This window comes from Micromesistius poutassou (genome assembly GCF_964030765.1).
Source record: "Micromesistius poutassou genome assembly, chromosome: 8".
Lineage (NCBI taxonomy): Eukaryota > Metazoa > Chordata > Actinopteri > Gadiformes > Gadidae > Micromesistius > Micromesistius poutassou.
In genome coordinates this window covers 14,180,353-14,207,497 of record NC_140278.1, presented here as the reverse complement: position 1 = coordinate 14,207,497, position 27,145 = coordinate 14,180,353, and the positions used below count along the sequence as shown (strand labels likewise).

The following is a 27,145-nucleotide window of genomic DNA, read 5'->3' as shown; positions in this document are numbered from 1 at the left end:
CTATAAATATCTAACTGCACTCCTGCAGCCAAACACTCAACACTTGAGGCCGGGCATGCCCAATGGCTAATATTTCTTATAGTGAGAAATGGCAGCATTACCGTACCAAAGTATTAGCTTTAACAATTGAGACCTTTAACTGGTGTAGATTACATGATGAGGTGAAGTGGCCATGGGATATAATGTTCAGTTGGGGCAATTGTCCTTACATATTGGCTTATTCCATTATAACCTACAACTTTTGATATAGAAAACATATTTGGATACATGGTTTTCTTTATTGATACGTCGGTGTAACTTGTGAATAACTGTAGTAGGCTATAGTGGAACCCCAGAGAATCCGTGCAGAAGTAAAAGCGCCATTTTGTGGCAGGTTCTCTCCTCAAAATGGTAGGTTGTGCGTGTCGTTTTTAACCCTTGGATGCCACACAGGACACCCATGGTCTTGCAAGCAGGGATGCACCAAGTATATTTTGACCATTTATTTCACAATCTTCAATGTCCCATTGCGCACAAACCCCTACTATTGTTTTTGCGGGACCACAATTGACAATGCAGATAGCATAAATTAACAGTCCTCGCAAAAAACAAAACAAAAGGAAGCAGTAGCAGCAGTTGCAGTTCGCCGCAGCGCACAGGACTTGCCCGGATGAAGTCCAGGAGGAACCTGTCTGTTACGGCAACACCACCCATAGAACTCGGAGGGGTGGGACCTTCCGATGTTCTCGCACGTTGTTATTGGTTGTAAGGATCCATTCCATACAGTGAGATACATTGTCTGAAAGCCTTACAAATACTTTGGACCGGATCATCACATCGGCTGCTGAAGTAATTCTAAGACAATCCATTGTCTGTTGACTTTATTGAAGACTTGGACTTGCATTGAACCATCGCTCTGAGGACGAGCCAGAACGTGAGTTTTTGGTTAATAACTCGAGTTATGTCGATTCCAGCTGCAGTGCAGCCATCATTATTGGCTGCTAGCTATGTAGGTATTAGCCATGTAGCCGTCAAGGGTTACATTCATGTCATAAATAGCGCCAGCAAATGTTAGCCGTGTGCTAATGCTGACACGTTTGCTTTATCGAGGCAAATACAATAGTAGATTTCCCTTTTAATGTGTGCGTTGTAACTGGCATGGCCCACGCTTTGTGTGCTAAACAGTTAGCTCTATTAGGCTAATTCATACCACCTCAAGATGCCCCGTTATGCTCTCCCGTTAGCAATTCCACAGTGTATTCATCAGCTAACGTTAAAGATTACATTACAAATACAACGCTGATTTTGATTGTGGGCTCGAGTGTTTATTCCTTTAAATAAAGCAGTGTACTGCCATTTCGATAGTGAGTGCATCCGTCTGGCCCACTTAATGTAATATGAACATGTGAGTATAGTTGCAAAAACGTCAGTGTCCACGCAACAATTTATTATCTATAAATAATCCATTCTGACGATATGAGATATGCTAAACCTTTCAATGTCCCATAATCAAATGTTTCTCCTGAAATTATATTCATGGGACAGGCTTGGAACTTTGTACAATGTATGATGTCTCGTTTAGATTAATACATAACTTAACCCACACCTTTGTTTTTGTTGTTAGAACATACACATTTCTTTCAAATGATCATAGTTGCATACTAGAATACAACATAGTGTGTGTGTGTGTGTGTGTGTGTGTGTGTGTGTGTGTGTGTGTGTGTGTGTGTGTGTGAAAACACAATCAATTCATTAACATGCCCACGTCCTCTAGCTGTGTTTTCTTCTGCATGATGTCTGGACTCTCAGGGGTCGTCCTTTGACTGTAGAAGATGAGCTGGAATATTATAGAGCAGAGGCTGTAGGTAATGTTTGAGAGATAGAAGAGGAGATAAGAGCAGAAGAGCAAGATCAACCAAAAATCTCCCTTCTCTCTCTGCTCCCTTCCATTGAAAAGCACTGCATTTCCCACACCTGTTGATCACAGGCAATATGGATTCCCTCCATCACGGAAAATATGCTCTGATTGGTCAGAATGACCTGGGAACAGTATAATCTAAATGGTCAAATACATAAGTTTGTTTCGACCAATCATGTTGCTGGAGTCTGTAAACACGTAATTGGTGAACACAGAATACACTTATTAAAACAAGGGAACATCCAACTGTTTTTTGGGGCTGTTAATGATACCAGTATTTTATTGACATGTCGCTGCAGATACCAATATTCAGTGCCAATATGAAATATTTTAAATAATTCAAATCATTTATAAATGATGATTCAAGGATACATTCCAGGATAGTGGCTAGACTCTAAAATCTCAGCACTTTACTTTAAATGTAACTTTTAGCCAGGCTTTATTTTGCACAGGAATGGTGTTGAGGGGGATGTAGATGGATCATGGATGTATTGTGAGAAGGAAGTTAAGTTCTATGCCATGCTTAAGATTTAATTAAATACAGTTAATTAGTCAGAATTGTTGGAGCATTGCACAGCGCAATTGCGAGTGCAACAAAGTGAGAGTTTGAATAAAGTAGGCTAAACATGGTGTTATAATTGATCCCTTTAGTAAAATATATTCCTCTAGCCTCCATTCCAAGCAACCTAATGTATATACCGATCGGGACGATATTTGCCAAACTAGTGGTCCAGATAGATTTTGAGACACCTGCCTGTGAAGTTATTTTTTTCTCTACTTTGATGTCATATCAAAGAAGCATACGTCTCTTTGTAAAGCACTATTTCTTCTGTAGAGAACCTAAAAGTCGACTCAGGCTCTATGAGTCAACTTTTAGGGTACAGTCCTTGCTGCCCCTCCCCAGAATCTCTACTGTAACATAGTATAAACAGTAGGGGTGTAGCAATTTTGGTTTTGCGGTAAATAGGACAGTAATTGTATTTGCACAAATGTTGATTCTTTACAGCACTCACCACTGCCAGCGACTACATCGGTCACATTCAGGTATCTTTGTCATGTCACCATGGAGACTGTACAAGTTGTAGGACATGGCGGAGTTAACAGCCTATTTACGTTTCTCAACACAGTCTTCTTACTGCAGCCATAGTGGTAAACTCTAATCCTAGACTTTTAATTATCCCCATCTGTTACATGTATTAATGATTCCATAGTGGTAAACTATAATCATAGACCTATACTTATCACTGTCTGTGATATGTATTGATTATCCATAGTGGTCAACTAATCAGACCTATATCCTATGTTACATGTATTGATCATTCATTTTGATAGGTGTCGGCGCTTCTATCTAATGTTTACTTTCACTGTGGTACGTCAATATCAGTTGCTTTTGATAACATCAAGGTGTGCAATTGTATCGCAAAAGTTTCACTTTGGATACCAACTTTCTATGAAAAGGGTGATAGCCTTTTTTAGTCATTGAACAGGTAAACAAAATGCTCCTAAACACACCAACTTATATTAACCCCCCTCATCTGCCAGACTATTTTATCTATTGTATAAAAGTACAACTCCAGTATAATTGAATCCTCTAAATACATAGGATATGTTGATGAAGTGGTGGAGCATAAGCTTGTCTTCACTAGGCTATGTAAGTTGGTTATTACATCCGTCTTTTCACAGACACGATGATTATAGGAATGTGCCGCATATTCACATTGCGGCTGATGTGATCAGTCTTTAACGTGTAGACATAATTGTTCATCAGGTGTGATGCGAGAAAAGCATTTTGTTTTCACATGTGGGCAGGCCAAGGTGAGAAGGGCGAGATTCACTTTTGTCAGCGTAAGTTTTGGAGATGAATGTAGAGCCTTTTCTCTTTGGATGCTTGCGCACTTTCACAACACCCTGAGAATGACTTGAAGTGCTGTGATCAACAGCTTCCATCACATTGTGGCCCCCAGTTGTCCCTGACCCCTGAGATCCTGCAAGCCGCCTTTTATTCAAAGAATCGAATAACGCTAGGTTGGATCGATATGACAATATATATCAGGGGACGTGAGAAATGTCTATCAATGTCTATTGTTCCTATCGCTCTTTACTTTACAGCAGTATTTTAAGTCATTCTGCCCCTGCCTTAGATTCAAAACATGTTCTCGACAAATATGAAAAACTAACCTGGAGGAGTGGAAACGGAATGAACGTTCCCAACAGTCCAAGACAAAACAAGAGTCAAAAGATGCAATATCTTGCAATATAAAAGCAAATCTGGGTCTTTAGTGTGCGGATATGTGAAGCTTGTTTTGGACAGCCCTTGGTTTTGATGATCACGCCGAGAAAGAGTTGGACTTCCCAGTATAACGCTATGTCAGGGGTTCCCAAACTTCAGAGTGCCATGGCCCACTTTAAAATCTGAAAATCTCTCGCGGCCCACCCAACAACTCTGATCAACACACAAGACAAATTATTTCTTCTTTTTATTTCATGAACAGTATGGATACACTGGATATGAGTGACATTATGTCACCTGCATCTTACCTAATGTAGGAAATTAACAAAAAGCGAACTGTCAGGGCCGTATCCTGACTGTTTGACATTGAACAAAAAGCGTAGGCATATACATAAAAAAGCAGCCAAATAACATGAAGGAGAAAAAAACAGAACATTATTTGAACGCTGAATCAGACCAATACTTGAATTTCTTACAACACATGCATGTGTTGTACCCTTAAAAAGGGGAATAGTAGCGGGAGAAAGATTAAAAAAACACACACACGCAACTCTCCTTCACTCGTCTATTTGAATGAGGAAGAGGAGCGTGAGGAGCCCCGAGGCATTACCAACAGATCGACGAATCAAACGATCGACGAATATTATTGTTACCATGGTAACAATAATATAACAACAATATATAATACAAACCGTATGTATGAATAAACTGTTATATACAACTTGCTATGAATAAATTGCTATATACAACTTGTCACACATGCTTATTACAATCCATCACAGCTGGGCCGTTTAATGGCACAAAACAAGTCCATCTTGACATTAACCCAAGACTTAGTGCAGTCTCTGTGAAACCGGCGATTCGCGAACGATTCGGTCGGAACGAACGAATCCCGAAGGTGAACGACGAGAACTGATTCCCAAAAAGAAGAGAACAGATTCCTTTTTTTTTTTTTACATAAAATAAAAATATGGTCACGTAAATAAAAGATACAAACGAACAGAGCTTCGTCTCCCCTCGACTTCATATTGATAAAGTCTAAAACGTTCTCATATTGATTGAGTCTAAAACGTTCTCAAACCACACGTAATGCTCGAGCGGCGTCGTAGGCTAATGCTACAGAAATTAGCTGTTTTCCCGAGCACCGTCACCGTCTGAGACCTTCTGGTGGTTTAAAAGGCTCCGTTTGCGGGCGTACCTCATATTTAAAAGCAAAGCGGTGAGGCCAGACACCTGAGATGCCCTGCCAAATGACGTAACTGACCATATGACTTAACAAACTGAACGAACTGAACGAACGAATCAAACGAACGATTTGTGATAGTGAAGGGAACTGAAAGAACTGATTCCCGGAAAAGAATCATTTTGCCCATGCCTAGAAACCACCCGCAGTTTATCTCGATATACTGGTTCCCCCGTCAATAATGAAATACGGAAAGATACGTTCCGGCTCAAAAGTTGGTCAGATAAATGAAGAATAAAACATAATTAAAATTAAAATATTTAACCATAAATATTTAATGGTTACTCAAAACTTAATTACAAAATAGAAAATGACCTCTCGCGGCCCACCTGCAGTACCTTCGCGGCCCACCAGGGGGCCGCGGCCCACACTTTGGGAATCACTGCGCTATGTTGTATGTTAATGTGTGGGGCTCCGTCTAAGCAGCAGTTTATTATGATGTCTGTGTCCGAGTGAGGGTTAAGCTCAGATTAACCACAATGTGTGTGACGCATTTCATAGACCACATTGCTCATTATAACGCTTGTACACAACAACGAAAAATAATCACAAAGTTGCCATGGGTTATAACACACCCCTCCTTCCTAGAACGCTCAGCCCAAAATGCATTATTTTATCTCAGTCTTCAAATTTCAGCTGAAACATTAGGTTCACAATCATACACGTTAACAACGGACTTGTGGCCAAGCCAAGTTACGCCTAGTACTTGTTTTGTTTACTGGCGGAGATTTCCGCGGGGTGTTTTTATATTTATCTTTGATATTTTATTTTGATATTATACTTCAGTTGTAATTTGATTTACTGGCTGCAGTACTGGAGATTTTTGAAACAGAGAAATGTTTACTTTTGATTAATATACTTATGTTTATGGGCTGCACTAGGGATGGTCGATTCTATCGACGATGGATGGATTCCATCATCGATCGTCTCATGTTGCCGATGACAAGGTGTTTTTCTTTTATTTTCTTTTATTTTTTTATTGCCGGAAAAACAGGGCTGTGTGGTGGCTACTTTTACAGCTTAAAAAGACCCGCAAATTGTAATTGAAGTTAACTGGCACAGGTGGAAATGCACTCTGTAGCAATGACCTGCCGTATTCACTCACTCAGTACGTTTACATGCACAGCTTCATTTGATTAAAGCCATAGCTCGACTATGCTCCTCAATTGGACAACTGCAATTGTCTGCGTATACATGGCGGTGAGTAAATCGATTCATTGGCCGAAGCGTGTCATGCCCCGGTACGATAGGTGGTGCTGTGCCCATTTCAACTAGTGGTAATAGAGACACCGGTTGACCTCTTTACGTCACCAGTAGGGCCCGACCGATATTGATTTTGGAGGGCCGATGCCGATTATTTTCAGAGAAAAATTCAGATTACGATTAAATCGGCCGATTCTAAAAAAAAAAATAATAAAAAAAATAAAAAAAATAAAAAAGAAAGCTAGGGGTAGGGGCTAAATAAAGAAATCAAATTACTGCAAAATAATGAGTTGTGTGAGGCTGGGGCAAGCAGCATATTAACATTTTATTAACAATCTTAATAACAAAATAACTATAGGAACGAGGTAATGTGTGTTGTGTGGTGCAAACAGCATATGGATATTTTCCAAATAACATTATATTCACATGCCCCTGCCAGTCGTAGAGTCCTTAATATTGGAACTTCAGCAGGGGCAGGTTGTAGTGCAGGAAGCACAGCTTTTCAGCGTTCTCTCCCTTGAGGGAGCTGCGCTTCTCCTCATAAATGTTGCCAATTGTACGAGGGAGAGACGTCGGAATGCCCGTTGTTTATGGGTTCATAACATCATCCGGAGGCACACACACAGCTTTGTGCCGTGATATCATATATCGTATATATTATATTCTATAGATATTTATATATTAGGCCTATATATATAATATTATATATAGAGCTCCGGGAGTCACAAACTGCAACAATCACTTTCTCCTCCAAGGTGCGCTTCACTGCGGAGTGCAGGGAACGGTTGGCGCCAGGCTCGGACTGGCCATCTGTACGACTGGGCAAATGCCCGGACTCGCGATTGACTCGGTGGACTCGCAACGTTTTATTTTGATTAGTGCCCCCCCCGTTGTCGGATCAGCGTAAATATTTATTTAAAAACGAAAATATCTGTTTTAGTGCATGTGTGTTAAATCAAATGGTTTTAGATCTTAAACAAATTCCGTTGCAAATAGGAGGCGCGCAGCATCAATATCCTAACTAAAAAAAGTAAGTCGGCCAACACAAACACATTTTGCAGATTGTAAATTGACATGAGACATTGTAAACATTCACAATCCTGCTCTATGCTCTGGGATATTTTGTTTATCATAATTTCTATTAACTTCTGTGTGGCGCACACGCAACAGTTGTCATGTAGATTGGTCGTCGGCCCGTCTTTTGCGCGGATCACACATGAGCACCAGAATGTAAATTGTCATGAGACAGACATTGTAAACGTTCACAATCCTGCTCTATGCTGATATTTTGTTTATCATAATTTCTATTAACTTCTGCGAGGCGCATAAAGTGGTCATGTAGATCGGTCGTCTGTCCGTCTATTGCGCGTATCACACATGAGCGATCTTGCACACGTCAGTCGTGTCCCTTGGCTGTCCTATTTGTTGGATATTTGTTGATGTTGTCACTCCATTGTTCCGAACTCTCAGTCGTATGCCGACTCCTCCGGCTGCTCTGCCGGAGGAGCAGTCTGCATACGACCGAGAGGTCGGAACAATGGAGCGTCGGAGAAATGATATAGACCTGAAGTGAACTGACAGCTGTCTGCTGAAACTTCGCTTTCTCCTCCATGTCGCGTTTCAATCTGGACTTCAGAGAGTCAAAGCCAAAGTTAATTTCCCCCAATTCCTTTTCCCCATGGGCGAGACAAACCCGACTAGGAGTCTTTACTTGTTGTGGAAGTACCAGAGAGTCTGAGAACCCGACACAGTCTGTAAGATTCATAATATCAGAGAATACCCCGTCAGTTCGGCCGCGGCGCAATGGATGAATAAAGATTGTAGTTATTTTACAACCTCGTTGATGAGCAACATTTAGAAAAACATGGACTTTTAAACCTTGGGTGAAATTGAAGCGTAGTGTCCGTGTGCTTCCACCTTTATGAATGCATGCCATGCGCGCTCCCACGTGCGGGATACCATTCTTATAGGGGTAACTACATTCACCGGCTTCCTCCATCTTCTGCACCTTTTTAAATAAATTGCCGTTTCTTGTTATCCCTTATCCGACGGCGGCAACAACAACACGACTCTTTCTACTTCCGGCTCACGGCCCCGGGAAAAGATCTCGAGCATGCGCAGAACGCAATTCAACGCATAATCCAATTCGACTCTGTACATGCACGCTTAGCTCGACTATGAATCGCATTATCTAGGGGTCTTAATTCGACTATGAGTAACCCAATTGGATTCGAGTATAGCTCGACTAAGGTGTATACATGCATCTTAGTAATCCAATCATAGTTGGACTAAGCCAATAAGTCGACTTTCTGAGTGTCATGTAAACGCACTGACTGCTAGGAGAGGGAAGGGGCTCAAAACCTACTGGTCTGCTCGCATGGTGAAATGACATCACACTCCGCTGCATGTCACTTTGAAAAACTTTTAAAAGAAAAAATAAATATTAAAAAATCGACTTGAGTGGGGGCAAATTTATCAAAATCCATTCCATAATTCCTATGTATGGGAAATACTGATGTGTACTCAAACCCTGCGTTTTTTTTCGTGTGTGTGTGTGTGTGTGTGTGTGTGTGTGTGTGTGTGTGTGTGTGTGTGTGTGTGTGTGTGTGTGTGTGTGTGTGTGTGTGTGTGTGTGTGTGTGTGTGTGTGTGTGTGTGTGTGTGTGATCACTTGTAGTTACCAGGAAAAGTGTTATTGATGTTATTTGTTTGAGATAAGCTCACAAAATGATGAGGCTTTTACCGTTGTACTCCTTGGAGTCCAGTGTTTTCCCCAGGAAATGTCTTAGTCAAGGTGGTCGCTGCCCAGAGCGTGGAGGTAAAAATTTTGGGGGTATTTTGCTCAAAGATGCCAATACGCACTAATGAAATAAACAACTGCTTATTTGAATACAAATGGATCTTCTTATTTGTGGCACAGCTGACAAGAAGCATTTGAGCATGCTATCCTGCGTGGCTGTATAGACAACCACCAGATGCCATCATTTCAATTCCATTTAAAAAGCTTTGTTGGCACGACTATTGTTGTAAACAGTATTACCAATGCATTATTTATCTATATATTTTTTGTACCTGATGGAAGTATGTTTTCTTTCCCTACGAGAGTTTTGTACTTTTTTTATGCATAATAATAATAAAAAACAAAGATGATATATACTATATATATATATCTTTTTATTTTTTTCAATATATTGGTAGTCAAGGCGGGGCCCTGGTGTTGTTAAGGCACTGAAACACTGAAGTCTCAGCTTTCATATGGAAGAAGTGTGAAGAAGATCGTTTAAGCATTGTTAGTGTGTAGTTTCTACTGGGAGCAAACCGCATATGTAGGAAGCAGCTAGCCCCTCTAGCCATCTAAACGAGGGTCCCCACACACCGCCCGATATGTAACAATCATATTTCAAATCAATTAATCATTTTAATCGATTAGATGTCTGCAACAAGAGCTTTGATCCGCTCTAGCCCAAGCTTGAGTGTGTGGCCACGTGATCGCACTCGGCAACAGCTGCATTTTGCATTTGGCTGTTGCACTTTTTTCTTCTTTAATGTTGAAATACTGCCACACCGCTGACATGACCAACAGGTAGCTCTCATGCGGTAGCTCCCTTGCACATGCGCCTAATTGGCATATTGTTCTACTTTGGACTTTCTAAAATTCTAATGTACAATGAAAAGGAGGTGTAGGGGATGACTTTTGATTAGTGATCTATCATCCACAGATGTTGTGCACATCTGTGGATTGTTTGGTGTATCGCCATCTACAAACCGTCAGGGCCCTCAGAGAGGGCCTAAGATATTCTAGATTAGTGATCGACTGATATATCGACTGGCCGATATTATTGGCCAATATTTGCGTATTTTTCGTGTATCGGTGTCAGACAATTTTTTTAATTTTTTTTTTAATTTTTTTGAGACTTGTAACATTTGTTCTCATCATTGTGTCATCTTTGTGATGTAAAGTGAGGGATTAAAAGCAGTATCGGCTCCAAATACTGGCGCAAGAAAATTGGTATCGGTATCGGCCCTAAAAAATCCATATCGGTCGATCCCTATTCTAGATATTCTAAAATTATTTTAGAAATTAATCTAAACAAAAATGTTTCTAAGGAAATTAACCCTTCAAAGCTGCCTATTGGTCAGCCTATCAGAATGCTCCTGACCCGCTATAATTTCCCAGGTCGAGTAATAGTAATTCAATGAGATTTATTTCAAATGACAGTCAAATTGACCAATCATATCTTCCTTCTAAATGGGTGGCCTGTGTTATCGCTAACTTGATGACAAGTTCCGCCTGCTATGAGGGACACAAATCCAATAAACTAGGTAGCTAGATTATGGGCTTGACTTTGCTTACTTCAAAATGGCAGCCGCCGCGAGTTACATGAAAGCTAGTGAGGAGGATATTGTTTGTGATTTGTTATCTAAAACATGGTACATTCCAGGGCTTTAGACATGTTGTGTTTGAACTAGGGGTGTGAACGGTTACAAAAAATTGTAAACGGTTACACGACCCCTTTTTTTTCGTGTACACGGTTAACCGTTTTTTTTTTTTTTTTTTAAGTGGACCGCAGTCGCGCTATTGAGAATGAGGAGTCACGTGATTTTTGGGAAGGGGAGGGGAGGGGTTTGAGCCCGTCCGCCATGATGGCATCCACGGCTATCGGTTGCCAGGGGCAACGTTGTCAGAGCGGCATAGAGACATGAGGAAATACGCAACATAGAGACGCAGGAGACATTACGAGATAGAAATAAATGGAGAAGAATAAGGCGAAGGAAAAGGGTCCTAGTGAAAATGCAGAGAACACAAGAAGACATTAGAAACCATTATAGTCAATGTAGGCTATTCCACTCCTACGGCAGCGGCACGGCACGGAACCAAACCGGCACTACTTTGTTTTAAGTTGCCGGTTCGCAGCCGTGTCTCACAACACTTGCACAGCCATTCAGTTTATGATCTTTATTCATTAATTGAGCCGCGGCCGAACTGACGCGGATATTCTCTGATATTATGTAAGCATAAGCACCGCGGAAACCACTGCTGTCAAAAGACGCTGATCCATCTTCACTGTTGACGCGAGTTGCTCTAGTTCTACCTCCACGGCCCTGCAGCGGGCAATTATCGGACAAGATTGTCCGTGTGTGGTGTTCCGTCTTGTGTTCGAATCTCATGTATTTGTATTTACGATCGGAGAGCAACAAATGGGCTGAGATTCTCTTTGTGTGTGGTGTACATCTGACTCAAAAATCACATAAGATTAAAAAATCTTGTAGTGTGGGACAACTGCGTTGTCCATTTAGGGAACCTGACAAACTGTAACCCACATTGAAGCAGTTTTTAATGCAGCAGTTATTTCCAGGCATTGTTAAAACAGTACAGAGTTGCAACAACCTCCTCTGCTAGCAGCTACCGTGTCAACAATAACGCAAAGCTCAGCTGCACTCGGAGGGGCGTACCTTCCAACATGGCGGGAAGGGGGGGGGGCTCTGTGCCGTGACGACAACTCCTCATTCTGGGGAGTGGGCGGGGCTCGTTTCTTTTTTGGTTTTCTTTTTTTTGCGGATATTATTAAAAAGAATAATAATAATGTGGGTGGGGAGCACGCATTTGAAATATCGTGAGAACACTACGTGTCATCGTGGGAAGCCAATATCGTCATCGTGATAAAAATTTGATATATTGTGCAGCCCTATTTGGAACAAATTGATTTAACTTGAATTGCTACTCTGAATAGGTACTCTGCTGTTCGGTCGTTACCATTAGAAGTACAGAGTTCGGTACCCACAGTTTAAATGTGTGGCACATCATTTGAAGATAATGTTTTTCCCTGGTTATGGGTCCCAACAAATATAGCTTTTGTTTATTTGCTGATCAGCTGTATGAACTTATATTTCATCCAACCGTCTATCTCGCCAAAGCAGGTGTGCTGCTGACCAAGACGAGGGACACCACATGCGAGTAGGAGCATCCAGGAAGATAATAAGATGCTCACCTCTGCCAGAGCGGTACGTCTGAAATGAGAACAGGACAATGTCCAAGTTTGTCCAAAGGCTGTTCCTATCGCTTTCATTGCTATACTCTTCCCTGCCTGCTAACCATCTCCAGTGGCTCTAACACTTGCACTTGAACTGCATTCAGTAAACTCCTAAAGGACAATTCCGGTATTTAGCACATTGAGCCTCCTTTCTGGTTTGTCTAGGGTGAAATAGAGTAGTTGACACTGAAATTTTGACTATTGGTCCTGTCTCGGGGGTATTTTGCTCATTGGCTACGGACATTCACAAACCTGTCCTTAAAACAACCCTAAACATTATTTTTCAGAAATGTGCAACTCACAGACTGGTTAGTGGTGTTTGTTGATGTTCCAAATCAAGTATCGTAGCAAAATACAATTTCTGTCTTGTTTTATTTGGCATTTTATAAATCCATTGAGACATCAGGGATGGAAATGGGGGCTGTTTACGTTTGGTTGTAGTCTTTTCGCTTGGTTCTATCCCTACTGTTGAGATGGAGAATCGAGCGAAAAGACTACAACTAAACGTCGTAACAGCCCCTCTTTCCATTTCCGGTCGGTGAGTAGCATATTTCTGGAAACTAACGGTTAGGGTTGTTTTAAGGATGTTTGTTGTTTTAAGGATGTTTGTGAATGCCCGTAGCCAGCCAATACCCGAGACAGGACCAATAGTCAAAATTTTGGTGTCAACCACTCTATCTATCATCCTAGACAACCCAGAAAGTCAATGTGCTAAATACTGGAATTGTCCTTTAACAGTGCTTTAGTAATGGTAATACTAAAAGGATAGTTATAATAATACAATATGAAAACATTTGATTATTTTCATCATGGGTTTTTCAAGCCTTGCAAGCCTTGTTTTTCAAGACTTGTCTATCAGGATGGTTTTTATTCAACATTGTAATAACAGTTTATATGAATTCTAACAAATCCTGCCATCAAGTATCCAATTATATTTTGGGTGGATTTTATGGAACTTTTTACACACTCCAAAAAAAGTGAAATATGTATTTTGAAATACATATTACTAATCAAGGTTTCCTCTTAAGGTTGATGATCATATACATTACCGATCAACATGAGTCCAGTCAGTGTATGACTTACAGAAACATGAGGTAAGACTGCTCTATAAACATGCAAAACCATATCTCACTTCCAGTTATATAATGTTGTGCTTAGTCATTGTATATTTATAATTATGTTTTCTGATTTTTTTTTTTTTAAGGGTCAACGGAAAGTAAATCTTTCCTTCAAGTCTTCAAAAGAATGGCTCATGGCTGGGATTCCTACCATCCCAACCTTCAACCTCCGCCCTCTATTCCGAGGCCTTGTGAAGTGTCGTCTGGACCAGAAGGGAATTTATCTCAACCTATAGAGAACTTCAATGCACATCATGACTTGTCCAACATGGAGGTTTCTGAAGAGGCTGTTTCAACCAACTCTGACTTTGGCTCCAACCTTTACCCAAACTCTGCCACAAATTCAGACTGTGCATTTAGTTACTTTACTGACACACCATGGCAAGCTGATCAACATCAGTCAGTTGAAGATGGGTCATCAAAATGTGAAAATGGAGATTTCTCAAATTTGACTGCAGATGGATTAACCACATCAAGCCATTTTCCTTCCTCTTTTGCAGCAGATTTGCGAGAAATTAAAGAAGACTGTGAAATTCTTGCACCATCCTTCCTTGAGGACTACTCGGATGTCAGTAGTTGCTCAGATACAAATATAAATGAGACAGAAATCAGACCTTCTTGTAAGTATATGAAAAGTTTGGCTACAAATAAGGCAAGTCATGACAATTTAATCACTACAAAACACAGTCCCTCAGAATGGCCATTCACTCCGACCGGCAATATGTCAATTTCTGCTGATTTTCCAACCTATGAAATGTCTGAAACACCTTTAATCTTGCCAATCCCATCTGAATTACACGATAAAGCAAGAGAAACGGCAGATTGTGCAGAACAAAATATGGAAACAAAAGAAGATACTTCCAAAAGTTGTGCCCCAAAACATTCAACATTAGCTTCTGCAAAATCCTTGGAAACAGAGAATGATCAAGAGGAAAATGCAGGGACAGGGCAGAAACTGAAATATGACATGGAAGAAAAGACAGTTCCTATACAAGCAAAAGAGCTGAACGTCACCATTGGTAGTCACAAAGGCATGGCAGAGGATACAACAAACATCTCAGAGTATGAAAAAGAGCTCACATGTCCTAAAGTGGACAAATGGCAAGAGAAGAAGCCACTTGTATATAATCACTTAACTTCAGTCCTTAGTTTTGGGAACGATTTGGATGTTAAAATCCAGGAAACTGCTACAAAATTGTCAGACCTGATAAAAGATAACAGGGAAGTATGTGATGGTAAGGAAACCATTAACCAAAATCACGTTTCTTCACCTGGCCTGCATGAAAATGGAATTGATGACTCAAGTGACACATTGTTGTCTTCCGCCACTGAATGTGAAGGTTTAATTGAGGCCAACGTTTCCCATCCTCAAGATGCAATTCATGAACTGGACGATGACGAAACAGGGACTTTGGAGGAACTAAAGATAACTCAAGGCATATCACAGTTCCAGTGTCCTGCACAGCTATCTTCTGAAAGTTGCCAGGACATAATTTGTAGTAATGTTGAGGACAGTAAGTGTGACTCCATTGATGCTTGTTACAACCAGACACTTTCCGGCTCGAAGAAGCTTTTAGAGCAACCTCCAGAAAGTGAATCAACAGATCAATTGCACCAGCCAAAGTTAAACTCCATTACGGATAAGGAAAAAACATTGCAGAGCATTGTTACTGCCACAGAACAGCATAAAGGGGATGGAACTGAATCTTTGAAAGAATCCTTCCAGGAGACAAGAGCATCCTTTGAACAGCCTGATCTTGGCAAGAAAAATGGTGAAGCCTTACCAAGAGTGAATACCCTATTTGCAGACAATGAAACGTCTCAATCAGAACAAAAAAGTCCCATGACAAGTTTGGAAAACTCCAACCTATCTGATTTAACAGTGAAGTTACCTGAACTCAAAAGCTCTTTACAATTGCAAAAAAGGATGCAGCCCATTATAATTCTGAAAACCTTAGAACCAGTAAATGGCATAAAGGAATATCAATGCACGGAATGCCAACACTCAACACAAACTGTTGATGATATAATTGAACACCACCATAGCCATTCACAGCATGAATTCAAATTTTGTCCAACATCTAATATCTATTTCCTACATGATCCAAAAAGCAAACATGTTTGTGATGTTACTGGCTACACCCTACCAGAGAAGGTGTTACTTGAGACCATGAGGAAAAAAAATAAAATATACAAGTGCAACACTTGCAGTCATGTATCTCATAGGTTTTATCAACATGTGCAGCATATCAGAACTCATACAGGAAGAACACCATTTAAATGCAATGAATGTAATCTATACTTCTCGCAGAGTAGTTGCTTGTACAGACACTTGCGCATTGCTGGGCGATGTCGAGGTTCAAAACATAAGTCAAATACACATTTGAATATCCCAAAAAGTAAAACTACCAAACCAGAACAAGCAACTGAGAAAGTTGTGGAATTCAAAGCTCTACCGGACTGCTACGTGAAGCTTGTGGATATCTCCGGGACACATGTTTGTCAATTTTGTTGTAAAATCTTTGCAAGTTCTAAGAAGATGAAGAAGCATGTATCGAATGTACACAAGGTGAAGGGAGTCGTAAATGGAATGGCAAAAAGTGGGGTTGATGAATTCGGCAAATATAAATGCCCACTCTGTCCACGTGTCTTCAAGTACTCTTACAACAGAGCTCGTCACCTGCGGCACTGTATCAAAGAACAAACAAATGGTGTCAATTGGAAAATTGGTAGTAAATATCAGTGCCCACTGTGCAAAGACATCTTCTCGTTGGCAAATAATAGAACACGACATATACAAAATAACTGCATGAGAAACTATCTCCGAAAGCTGGCATTAACAAACCTTAAAAGTTTAGCAAATAAGGAAGTACCTGCAACTACAACAGACCCTGAGGACATACGAGGCTACAAATGTAGTCTTTGTCCAGCCAGGTTTTTCCATCCATCTGGGAAATACAAACATATGAAGAAACACGAGTTGTACAAACTGACTGGAAAAATCGTCAGATACAGGTCTTTCCCCGTCTCGATTGACAAAAAGAATCCCAGCAGTAAGAAAACTGTGAAGAGCACAGATACCTCAATTTCAAACAATGCTAATCACAGATATGGATTCTCATGCTCCTTCTGTGGCAAAAGATTCAGCAAATCAATCTCACTAACCAACCATAAAAGGATTCACAAAGGTGACAGACCATTCCTCTGTTTGGAATGTGGAAAAGGATTTGCCAGACGCAATCATTTGATTAATCACAAGACAATCCATCAAAGAAGGATACAATGCACAGTTTGCAAAAAGATTCTTCCATCTATTGGGGAACTGATTCAACACAGAAAGACTCATCTTAAAAGGGGACAACTAAAGTGCCCATACTGTCCACTGCTGTTTGATTATCCTGTATATTTACTGAGACATCTTGCATCCCACAAAAGTGAATCCCAAAATCAACTTGGTTCTACAGAGAAAAAAGTAAAACCACCGCTATCATTGCAATCTTTGCATAAGCAGAAAGTGTCCCAGTGTTCTTTGTGCAAAGAAGATTTTGAGGATCCCCAATCTTTAAGGAAACACTGTCTAAAACATATAACGGAATCCTCATTCGAGTGTCCTTTCTGCCAACATCACTTCAATTCTCGGCGTTGCTTGGTTCGCCATATAGAAAGGCATTCTGGAGACAAACCTTTTCCATGTAATGACTGTGGTAAAAGATTCCACCGCATTATTAACCTTGATCTCCATAAGAAAACATGTTCTGCCAGTAAACTGGAAGAAAACCAGCCGGAGGTTGTGGAAGTTTTAGAGAAACCAACTGAAAACGTCAGAAAATTACTCTGTTGTTCCTACTGTCCACGGACATTTAGTCGAAGAAACCGTTTCAAGAAACACCAAAATGGCCATAAATTAAATACTTTGTTGAGCTGTTCTAAATGCAACCTTTTTTATGGACGTACAAAACTTTCCCAACATGAAAAGAATTGCCATGGACCAACTGCCATTGATCAAATTGGCAAGAGTTTGCCAAATAAAGTGGTTGAAAAAAAGCTACATGGGACCAATATAACTATAACTAAGACATTTTCACATATCTGCCCACACTGCCCCCAAAAGTTTCAGTACAGATCATTTCTCTTAAGACATCTGATTTCACACACCAAGAAATCCTTTGCTTGTGACCACTGTGGCCGTCAATATGGCAACAAGTCTATGTGTATCAAGCATGAAGCATTATGTCGTGGGTTTGTTAGAAAGGATGATACAAAGCTCCACAGCTATAACCAACCAAGATTGTTAAGGCCAACTACTGTCAAAGAAGCAAAAGAGAAAAATACAGATTCTGAAGCTGAATACAAATGCAAGTTCTGTACAAAGACATTTTGGAAAGCCCGCAATCTGAGACGTCACATTTTGACACACACTGAAGTCAAGCCTTATCGCTGTAAAGCCTGTGACAGTTGCTTCTCAAGGTATGATCATCTGAAACTACACCAGACCCGCTGTAAAGGCAAAAGACAGCGATTAGAAGTTTGTTTACCCAAAATTAGTTTGGATGCAGTTGGAAAAGGTTGGCAAAAGCAGGGTCATAGTCTGGTTATTGCTGAGGAGCAGAGATTTGAATGCAATATCTGCTTAAAAATATTTACTTGCAAATCTAAATTGACCAGACATGTGTCAATGCTCCATAACAAAAGTACATTACCTATCAACAGGCGCAAAATCATTGCACCATCAACAGGAATTGACAGGCTTTATGGTATAACGTCTCAAATTCTAGAGCAGTATCCTATCAAACGGCAAAGAAATGCCTGTATATATTGTCCCAGAACTTTCAAATCAAGTTGGCAGTTAGGAGTGCATACTCGACTGCATACAGGTGAAAAGCCTTTTCTCTGTAACCTGTGTGGTGAGAGATTTATCAGGAGGGATTATTTAATGCGTCATTCGTCCAAGTGCAACCCCACAAAGGGTGGACATGATGATTTAGTGCCCTGTAATCAATGTAAAGAGCTTTTACCCAAGGAGTCCCTCGAAATCCATCAATTAGATTGTTCCAACTCAAGTGTATCAGGTGACCTCCACAAATCTTCTGAAGTCACATCAAATGGCTTCTCTTGTGCTTACTGCGATTCCACTTTCTTAATATTTTCTCAGCTCCAACAACATTTCCTAAATGCCCACAAGCAGGACACTGTGAAGTCACCAGTTCCCACTACATCTCTACAACAGCATTTGTCAAATATTGTGAGTATCAAGGAGGAGCCTTTGGATGCCACAAATGAGAAACAAATAAATGGCGATGGCAAAATATTGTTCAGTTGCAATACTAATATACATCATGTGGATGATGCTGGAGAGAGACCTTTTCCGTGTTCATTTTGCAACTTGCGCTTCAAAAACAGGTCAGGACTAGGTGGCCACCTTCGAACACATTCAAATTCGGCTCCATTTTCCTGTCTTAGGTGCATGAAACGTTTCTGGAATAAGAATCACCAACGCCGCCATTTAAAGAAATGTAAGCGACTTGAAGTGCTTTCCAAGAAGAATGTTGGTCTCAAATCACTGGTTGCAATCAGCTCAGAGATTGATACAGCACAAAATGATTCAGTTCTAGTTTTCAAAGAAGGCTCCAAAATCCATCACAGGGGCACAGGGGTTTTACAGACAGAATTTTCCTGCAAAGATTACCCAGAAGGCTTACAAGAGGAAGACCAGGTGCAGACCTCATCTGTAGAAAAGAAAGCTGTACACTACCAATGTTCAGAATGCGACCAGAGTTTCACTGATGGGTTAATGCTAATTACTCATCTTGAAGACCATGGAAGAGTTGAACAACAGAAAAACCGCAATATGTGTCCAGAGTGTGGAAAGGTGTGCAATAACGGAGCAAATCTTGAAAGACACATGAAGGCGCATGGCATTGATAAGACTTATCCTTGCTTGGAGTGTTCCAAAAGATTCCCCACCTTAGGAAAGCTCCTTGTACACAAAAAACTTCACAAAAAGCGTTCACGACCGTTTCTTTGCAAAATTTGTTCTCAACGATTTTGGTCAAATAAATCTCTGCTCGGTCACTTCAGTGAAAACCATCCAAATGAACTCCACTTTTGCAAACTGTGTAGCAAACATTACACTTTAAAAAGGTCCCTTATTCGACACTACAAAACGAGACATCGCATTAGGCAGCTAGATCAATATATCGATTGCTCTGAAAATGAAGAAAGTATTGACCATGGAAGCATTGAGGTCAGTGCTTCAGGCGGAAGTGATAAAGACGGCAAAACTGATGAAGATGGTGATGGGGAAAATTACAGTGAGAGTAGTGACTCAGATGCAGCACCCTACTTCCCTTGTCATGTCTGTGGCAAGACATTCCTAACATCAGAAAACCTTGAGGATCACCAGCGATGTCACCTTGGTGAAAAACCACATGAATGCGCAGAATGTGGTAAATGTTTCTTCCAAGCATCCCAACTGCTACAGCATCAACGAACTCACACGTCAGAATTTCAGTGTCAAACCTGCCACAGAGGCTTTGTGTCTCTTTTTGCATTACGCAAACACAAGCACACTCATGGAAAGAGTCGGCCATTCCGCTGCTCGAAATGTGACCTCAGTTTCACAGGACACTCCCAGTTGGCAGAACACATGGTCATGCACCGTGAAGATAATTTCCCATGTGACATATGCAATCGCACATTTTCCTGCAAGAGCAGTCGTGCAGAGCATCGCAAAAGCCACTCTGTAGCATCTGGTGATCTTCCACCTTTGATTTTTGAAGAAGAGGTTGATAATTTGCCTTTAGCACCATTCACAAGTCAAAAGAACTACCGCTGTGGGGTTTGCCACCAGTGCTTTGAAGACCCAAAGGAACTTTCAGAGCATGGTTGCCTTGCAGCAAAAGAACGGCCATTCTCATGTTCAGTTTGTGATCTATACTTTCTGCATGAATCTCACCTGGAGAAACACAAGATTAGTAATCACCAGCAACCGAGCTATGAATATTTGTGCAATCAATGTCACATCTGCTTTTCTTCTGAGAAGTCCTACCTTTGTCATGCACGTAAACATCACCGCGAAAAGAGACATGCATTAATGATTAAAGAAGAAGAAGAAGATGCTGTGGAAAACAGTACAGTCCCCAAAACAGTCACAGAATATCAAGTTTGTAATACAAAAAATACTGACTTAGTTGGGGTACAAAATCCTCCCCCAATTAATTATCTGACTCATGAATGTAAATTTTGCAAATGTACATTTCCCACTGAGAGTAAACTGAAGGAGCATGAGCGTTGTCATTTCACTGCAGATACACAATTTGAATGCATAGGGTGTGGCCAGAACTTCTTAGGAACCGATGCTTTCAGACAGCACCAATGTTCACGTTCATTGTTAAAGAGTGATCATTCAAGCAAACAAACCAAGAAATCACCTGTGAGTGGTCCAACACTAGGGGAGGAGGAAGAAGTTGATGTCACCGGAGAGGATGTGTTTAATTGCTTTGCTTGCTCTGAGCAATTTTCCACCAAAAGCTTCCTGTTGGAGCATCAGAATGAATGTCATCCAAAAGTACAATTAAAATGTGGGATTTGTGGAAAAACCTTCAAACATAGACAAGAATTAATTCAACATGAGCGAACACATCTGGTAGACAGAGAAGCCAGAGCAACTGTTAAGAAAAAGAAAAAAACACGGTTAAGTTGTTTTAAATGTCCCACTATGTTTGACACGGTGCAAGAGATGGCTTTGCACATGAAATCACACTGTGTGCAAGATTATTTACATTACCGTTGTGACATGTGCTACAGGTCATTCAGCCAACTGTCTCTTCTGAAGCAGCACCATGAAAGTCATGTTGGCCAGGTTGTGTATGAATGCACAGAATGTGATAAGGCATTTGCCTTTCTTCACCTATTGGAGGAACATCAATTGACTCATGCTGGACCCTCTAAGTAATTATTTTTTTTTACATTGTACATTGCTGTAATTATCTGAACTAAAATGTGCTTCATTTAAGCTGCTCATTACTTACTTTCTTTCATCACTGTATTATTATTTCATATAAATATTAATTTTCTTTTAAATTCTTGTTTGTTATCTTGTCAGGTGTTATTTCAAACATTAAAGCAAAACTAAAGTTATGATGTATATTCTTACCAGCTCTGACAAAACAGGATACATGTATTGAATAACCTGCAATGAATACTAGTTGTGTAACCTTTTTAATGTCTTGGAGATTGGAAGGGATCACATATTGAATATATATATATATAGTTTGACAGACAAAAAGTGAATTATTTTTCTTGAATAATATGTAAATAAGGCATTACTGTGTGTTTTGTGAATAGATTGTTTCCATTGTTATGACACACGGTTTGAAGGTGATAGTGAGGAAGGATGCATTTTCTTTGTATTATAAACGTTTTAATGTAACGGCAGGTTGTAATTTTCATAAAGGTACAAATATGTTTCTGTACAGATAAAATGTTTGGTATGATTGCTGATATTCTTTTCAACAAGTTTGTTTTCTTACAAATTAAAGATATGCATTTTTTGGATTCATACCAAAAAAGACGTTAAATTATGGGTTAGTTATTTTTTATATATACATAATCAGTTAATGTTCCATAAGCAATGTTTCAATATTCGTATACAGGAGATGGTAGGAATTCTGTAGCAAATGCAATAACTTTTTGTTGGTATTTGGCGTTTCGGACTTTGAATGGAAATAACGCAAAACATTAGCACAGTTTTTATCAACTGAATCGTTGGAATCGATAAAGGATGAGCGCATCGTGTATAGAAAAGGGCAATAAGACGATTGTATACGGAACTATAGATGCATGGATGCGGTGCGGGCGGCCGTCCATCGACCCTCATCTGGTAACCCGGAAGTATTGTGCAGTAGCTGTGTTTGCACCTGGAACATCCGTCAAGACCTCCGTGGCTCCTTCTCTAGCAGGGTTAGCTCATACTGGATATATCTGCTGGAGACCACAGCGTATGATTGACCGACTATTCGTTTCTAAATGCTCTTGGGGAACATGAACGGTAACAACAGAGCTTAGTTTAGCACTGAAGCCTCGGATCATTCTGGCAACAGATGGGATTCAAGCGGCCTGGGCTCTCATGCAGGTAGGTTGTTATGCGAAAGCTTGTAACTTGTCATCCCTGCAAATGAATTCCACGGACTTATTTATTTGAGATTCCACTAGATTATTATTTCGTTTATTAAATCTTGGTGTGCCAAGTATAAATACCCTAATTTGTATTCGTTTTTTTTCTTGTATTTTATCTGTTGGTCCACAAATGTGGGCGATAAAATAAGGTACATTTTTGGGGTGTGGGAATGTCAAGACGCTGCATCTCTTTTTTTTTTGTAATATATTTTCCCATGGCATTAGATCGCATGGGCCGAGATGAACGGATACATTGTAACATAAGGCTGTAAATGATAAACGCGCGCTATGCATTGCTTCGGTTTGTACGGTCAAGATCATGCATGCGGTTTCATAAGCTAACAAAGGGCCAATGTGCTGTGACTGGCCTTTAGAGTCGCAGAAAATATTGCACATCGAAGGTTGAAAATGTATGGTCGCAGTAGCTAGTTTATCTAGTCTGTAGTTGTCAAACAGGGTACACACTGATGGAACCCATCTGAATTGATAATTGTGCACTCGCGTTGTTAGCAGGGTGTAGACATGAAGCCAGCCTATGATATGAGCAGGATTGATTGTATTATCAATTATTCGTTTTCGATTATTTCCGATGTAAAAATATGCCAGCTTTAAGCAACATCTTGTCTTGTAAACATCAACGCTAGCTTCAATTGAAACGCATCGGTTTTGATTTTCGAGCTTGCCCTGTTTTTGCCAAACACGGCAGCCTAGTCAAAATAGTCAATAAGAACGACAACGTATATTTTGTTTCATATTTTGTTGTCCGATTTATTGTGTTTATTGTTCTTTTTTGTTTTTTTATACAGACGTTGACCAGCTGTGGACAAAGACCAGGATAGTTGTCAGATATATTTTCTACAATGCTTGGGCTACAGGGTAACTCTTCATCTTCTAAAGTGTATCGTTGTATGGCTTGTTCAGCAACCTTCACTGGACTGTCTACTTTGCTGGTCCATCAAGCAACACATGCCAATGCATTGACCAAAGTTCATTCTTCAGAAACATCAGAAAAGGCACAACATGAGGAAGCAGTGCATGGAAGCAACCCTCTGTTGGACCAGCCTACGCCGCCACCACCTTTGCCCGAATGCCCTTCATTCTATATTTGTGATTGTGGAGAAGAGTTTCGGGACTTTAATCTTATGCTGGTGCATAAGCGTTCACATATATCTACCCAACAGCGTCTGCAACCTTTGAATAGCAATATATTCCACTCGGTTAAAGATGAATATGCCCAGGACACTTCTGCCCATCCCGAACCCCTTAGAAAAACCTTTACCCTACCAGTTGTGTCCATGAGTTACCCCTCAACCTCTGTGTCTTCAACCTCTGAACTTGTCACTTCAAAAGACCCTGTAATTGATAGCACATTGCCAAATCATAATGTTGTGGGCATAAACATTGAGGACGCAATTGTAAGTGATCCTCCGGATAAAAAAGTTTTACATGCAGATCCCAATACACAAGTAGCCAATATTTTGAGTGTACAAAAGCCTCGGCCAACTGCCATACAAGCCTCATCTTCCAATGTAAAGGCAATCTCTATCCCTAGTATGACAGCCACACAGGCTGGGACAGAGCCCAAAAATAAGAATTTGATGAAGATGCTTGCTACTGCATATATGAGCCGGTTTCAGCCTTCTAAGAGTGTAAACCCAAGTCAGAAAGAGGTCATCCCTAAAAATGAAATCTTCCCAGTTGAGATAACATCAGAAACCACATCAGATCCCACACCCAACTTAGATAGAACTGACAGTTCTATTTCACTGTTAAGGACTCAAATTAGAAAATCTCGTCCTAAGAACAAGTCTCCCACAGTTGGCAAAATTCTTGATTCTAGTAAGAAGAGCATTGTGTCTCTGACGCAGACCTTCTCCCCCGTGGTGCTTCTTGAAACCCGCCAGAAGCTTATTGATTCTAGCAGTAACGGTACATGTGGGAGATATCAATGTGGGCGATGTCGTAAGGTGTTTCAGGACTTGGACAGTTTGACTGAACATCATTTCTTGCACAGGAAAGAGAGAATTAAATGCTGTCGTTACTGTAAGCAACTTATAATTGGAAAACTGCCATTTCCTGACAATCATATTTGTGCTCAGTCAGCTGGCATTGCAATTCACAATTCTAATGCAAAGCAAAAGCCGTTGCCGTTTGTACAAAAAACTGCAATATTCCATAGCCTAAAGCAACAGAGCATTATTAATAAGGCAAAAAAAGCGTTCTTTTGTCCAGTATGCAAGCACAACTATGCACGAAGGTACAACCTTAAAATGCATAAGTGCCAAGGCCCAATAGCTCTTTTTCAGCATGCCACTTCCCCTATTGAGAAAAAGAAAACCCAGAGCTCAGAAAGTAAGGTCAGTACCAATGCACAAGTTGATGAAGGGTCTCAGAAGAGTGTTGCAGTGGGAACAACAGTAATTGGTAACATCAAAGTAGAAGTTACTCCTGCCAGTTCAGGACTTTCAAAATTTCCTGATGTGTCCCGGTCAGGCTCGGCCAATAGCTTTTTACCCTTCTACCCCAGACCACCCGTGCAAACGCAACACAAGGATGCCATTCCAGGCGAGCGTTTGCTTCAGCAAGCAGAAAAGGAAAGCAGGGATACAGCTGTTCCTCTAAAAGAGGATAATGGTGGACAATGGAGGGTTCCCTTGGATGATGAAATGGAAGAACTGGAGTGTACCATGGGGACAGCTGAAGATTATATAGAATCTAAGAAAACCATACCCGTTGCTAATGTAAATAAATCTCAAAAAAGTGGCCTAAGCTTTTTTATCAGGGATGGTGCAAAACGTTACCCATGCAATAAATGTCAGAAGACTTATAGTCGGCCTTCTACCTTAAGGAGGCATCTGAGACTGTGTGGGTTCAGGCCCCATGGAACTGTGACAGCACAACACCAGAACACTAAGGCCCATAATGTTTTGGGGGCAAAATCACAATTTGCCTCCAAGGTGAACCCCATCTTTAATTGCATTTTCTGTGGAAAGTCATTTAATCGTAAGGACAACATGGTGACACATCGTAAGAAATGCCAGATAAAAAGGGCAATGCCCGGAATAAACAGTGGAGCGTTGCAGCAAAATCTTCCAGTCATAGAGTCTGAAGGACAACGGCAGCAGCCACAAGATGAGAGTGATAACTGGGGTGTGATGTCACTGCCCTCTGTTCTTCCAAGAAGAGTGACATGTGAATGTGGCGCTGGCTTTACATCTCCAAAACTGCTTCTGGAGCATCTGCAGAAGCATGCACAGGAGTCGTATACATGTCCTTCCTGTGGTGAGACGGTTGCTTCCTGGGCCGACTATGAAGTTCATCTGCAGATCCACATGCATCCTCACAACCACCTCTACAAGGGTCTTCAGCCACAACGATCCCAGCCCCTGTTGCTGCGTTTTCAACAGCCGCTGCCGTCTAAATCGATTCCCCAGCCTCAACTTAAGCAGCCCCGCCTCACACAGCCTTCCCTTAAGCATCCCCACCCCCCGCAGCTCCCAACCCCAGTCAAGAAGCTGCAGCGCATTGTATGCATGCGATGTAACAACACCTTCTCCAACCACTGCAATCTGCGAAAGCACATAACTCTAAACCGCTGCAAAGGTGGACGTGTCACAGTTCCCCCAAAAGGGGGTCACTGTTCCCGCTGCAACACCCACTTCCCCAACATCATCAGCCTTGTGTTCCACCAACGGAGTGGAGCCTGCAAGCTGGCGGTCAAACCCGTCCGCTGCAATATTTGTCTGCGCTGGTTTGGAACAGAGGATGGGCTGCAGAAACATCTGCTTACACACAAACAATCCCAAACCGTTCACTGTGATGTTTGCCAGGGAACTTACTCAAGTCTTAAGTCCCTCAAAAACCACCGCAGGAAGATTCACGGCATCAGGGCTGGAGGGCACGATGCGCTGCTGCTGGCGGTGCCGAAACTGGAAAAGTCCCTGTAATTTAGCTTGTTTTGTCTGTAAATATGTTGCCACTGCTTTTTAGGAAAAATTGTGTCTTAATGGCTGCTCCTTACCCAATTCGTCACGTGTGCCGTTTTCTTTTCTTTTTATATACCACGCTTAAATAGCTGTACAGTTCCATCTGTGAATTATTTTGTGATAATGTAAACTAAGTCATTTAAAATGATTAATAGAATTTGATCAATGTCTTTTAACGCTTGATTTACATAGTGGCTGATAGTAAATAAAAACAAGTTGTATTTGTTTTGCTTGATCTGTAATAAAGTCATCTAGGTATT

At 40.8% G+C, this 27,145-nt stretch overlaps 2 protein-coding genes across 4 annotated transcripts; both read left to right on the top strand.

Moving 5' to 3' along the window:
* The first annotated feature begins 705 nt into the window (after window positions 1–705).
* znf1035 (zinc finger protein 1035) lies at window positions 706–22,287 on the top strand. Of its 3 annotated transcripts, XM_084472111.1 has the most exons (5): window positions 706–913; window positions 6,252–6,317; window positions 12,492–12,575; window positions 13,633–13,698; window positions 13,809–22,287. In XM_084472111.1, the coding sequence occupies exon 5, from the start codon at window positions 13,850–13,852 to the stop codon at window positions 21,674–21,676; it is 7,827 nt and encodes a 2,608-aa protein (XP_084328237.1). In that variant the 5' UTR covers window positions 706–913; window positions 6,252–6,317; window positions 12,492–12,575; window positions 13,633–13,698; window positions 13,809–13,849; the 3' UTR covers window positions 21,677–22,287. The 3 variants fall into 3 exon arrangements, with proteins under 3 accessions (XP_084328237.1, XP_084328235.1, XP_084328236.1); XM_084472109.1 differs by lacking the exon at window positions 6,252–6,317; XM_084472110.1 differs by lacking the exon at window positions 6,252–6,317 and having other exon boundaries at window positions 12,489–12,575.
* Window positions 22,288–22,665: 378 nt separating this feature from the next.
* LOC311352114 (uncharacterized protein) lies at window positions 22,666–27,091 on the top strand. Its single transcript, XM_084472318.1, has 2 exons — window positions 22,666–22,855; window positions 23,706–27,091. Exon 2 carries the CDS (start codon window positions 23,760–23,762, stop codon window positions 26,844–26,846), a length of 3,087 nt encoding a protein of 1,028 aa, XP_084328444.1. The 5' UTR covers window positions 22,666–22,855; window positions 23,706–23,759; the 3' UTR covers window positions 26,847–27,091.
* The last annotated feature ends 54 nt before the right edge of the window (window positions 27,092–27,145 follow it).

What these genes read in the sequence shown, in the direction of transcription:
- znf1035 (XM_084472109.1), top strand. Translation starts at nt 13,850, where the DNA reads ATGGCTCATGGCTGGGATTCCTACCATCCCAACCTTCAACCTCCGCCC.
- LOC311352114 (XM_084472318.1), top strand. Translation starts at nt 23,760, where the DNA reads ATGCTTGGGCTACAGGGTAACTCTTCATCTTCTAAAGTGTATCGTTGT.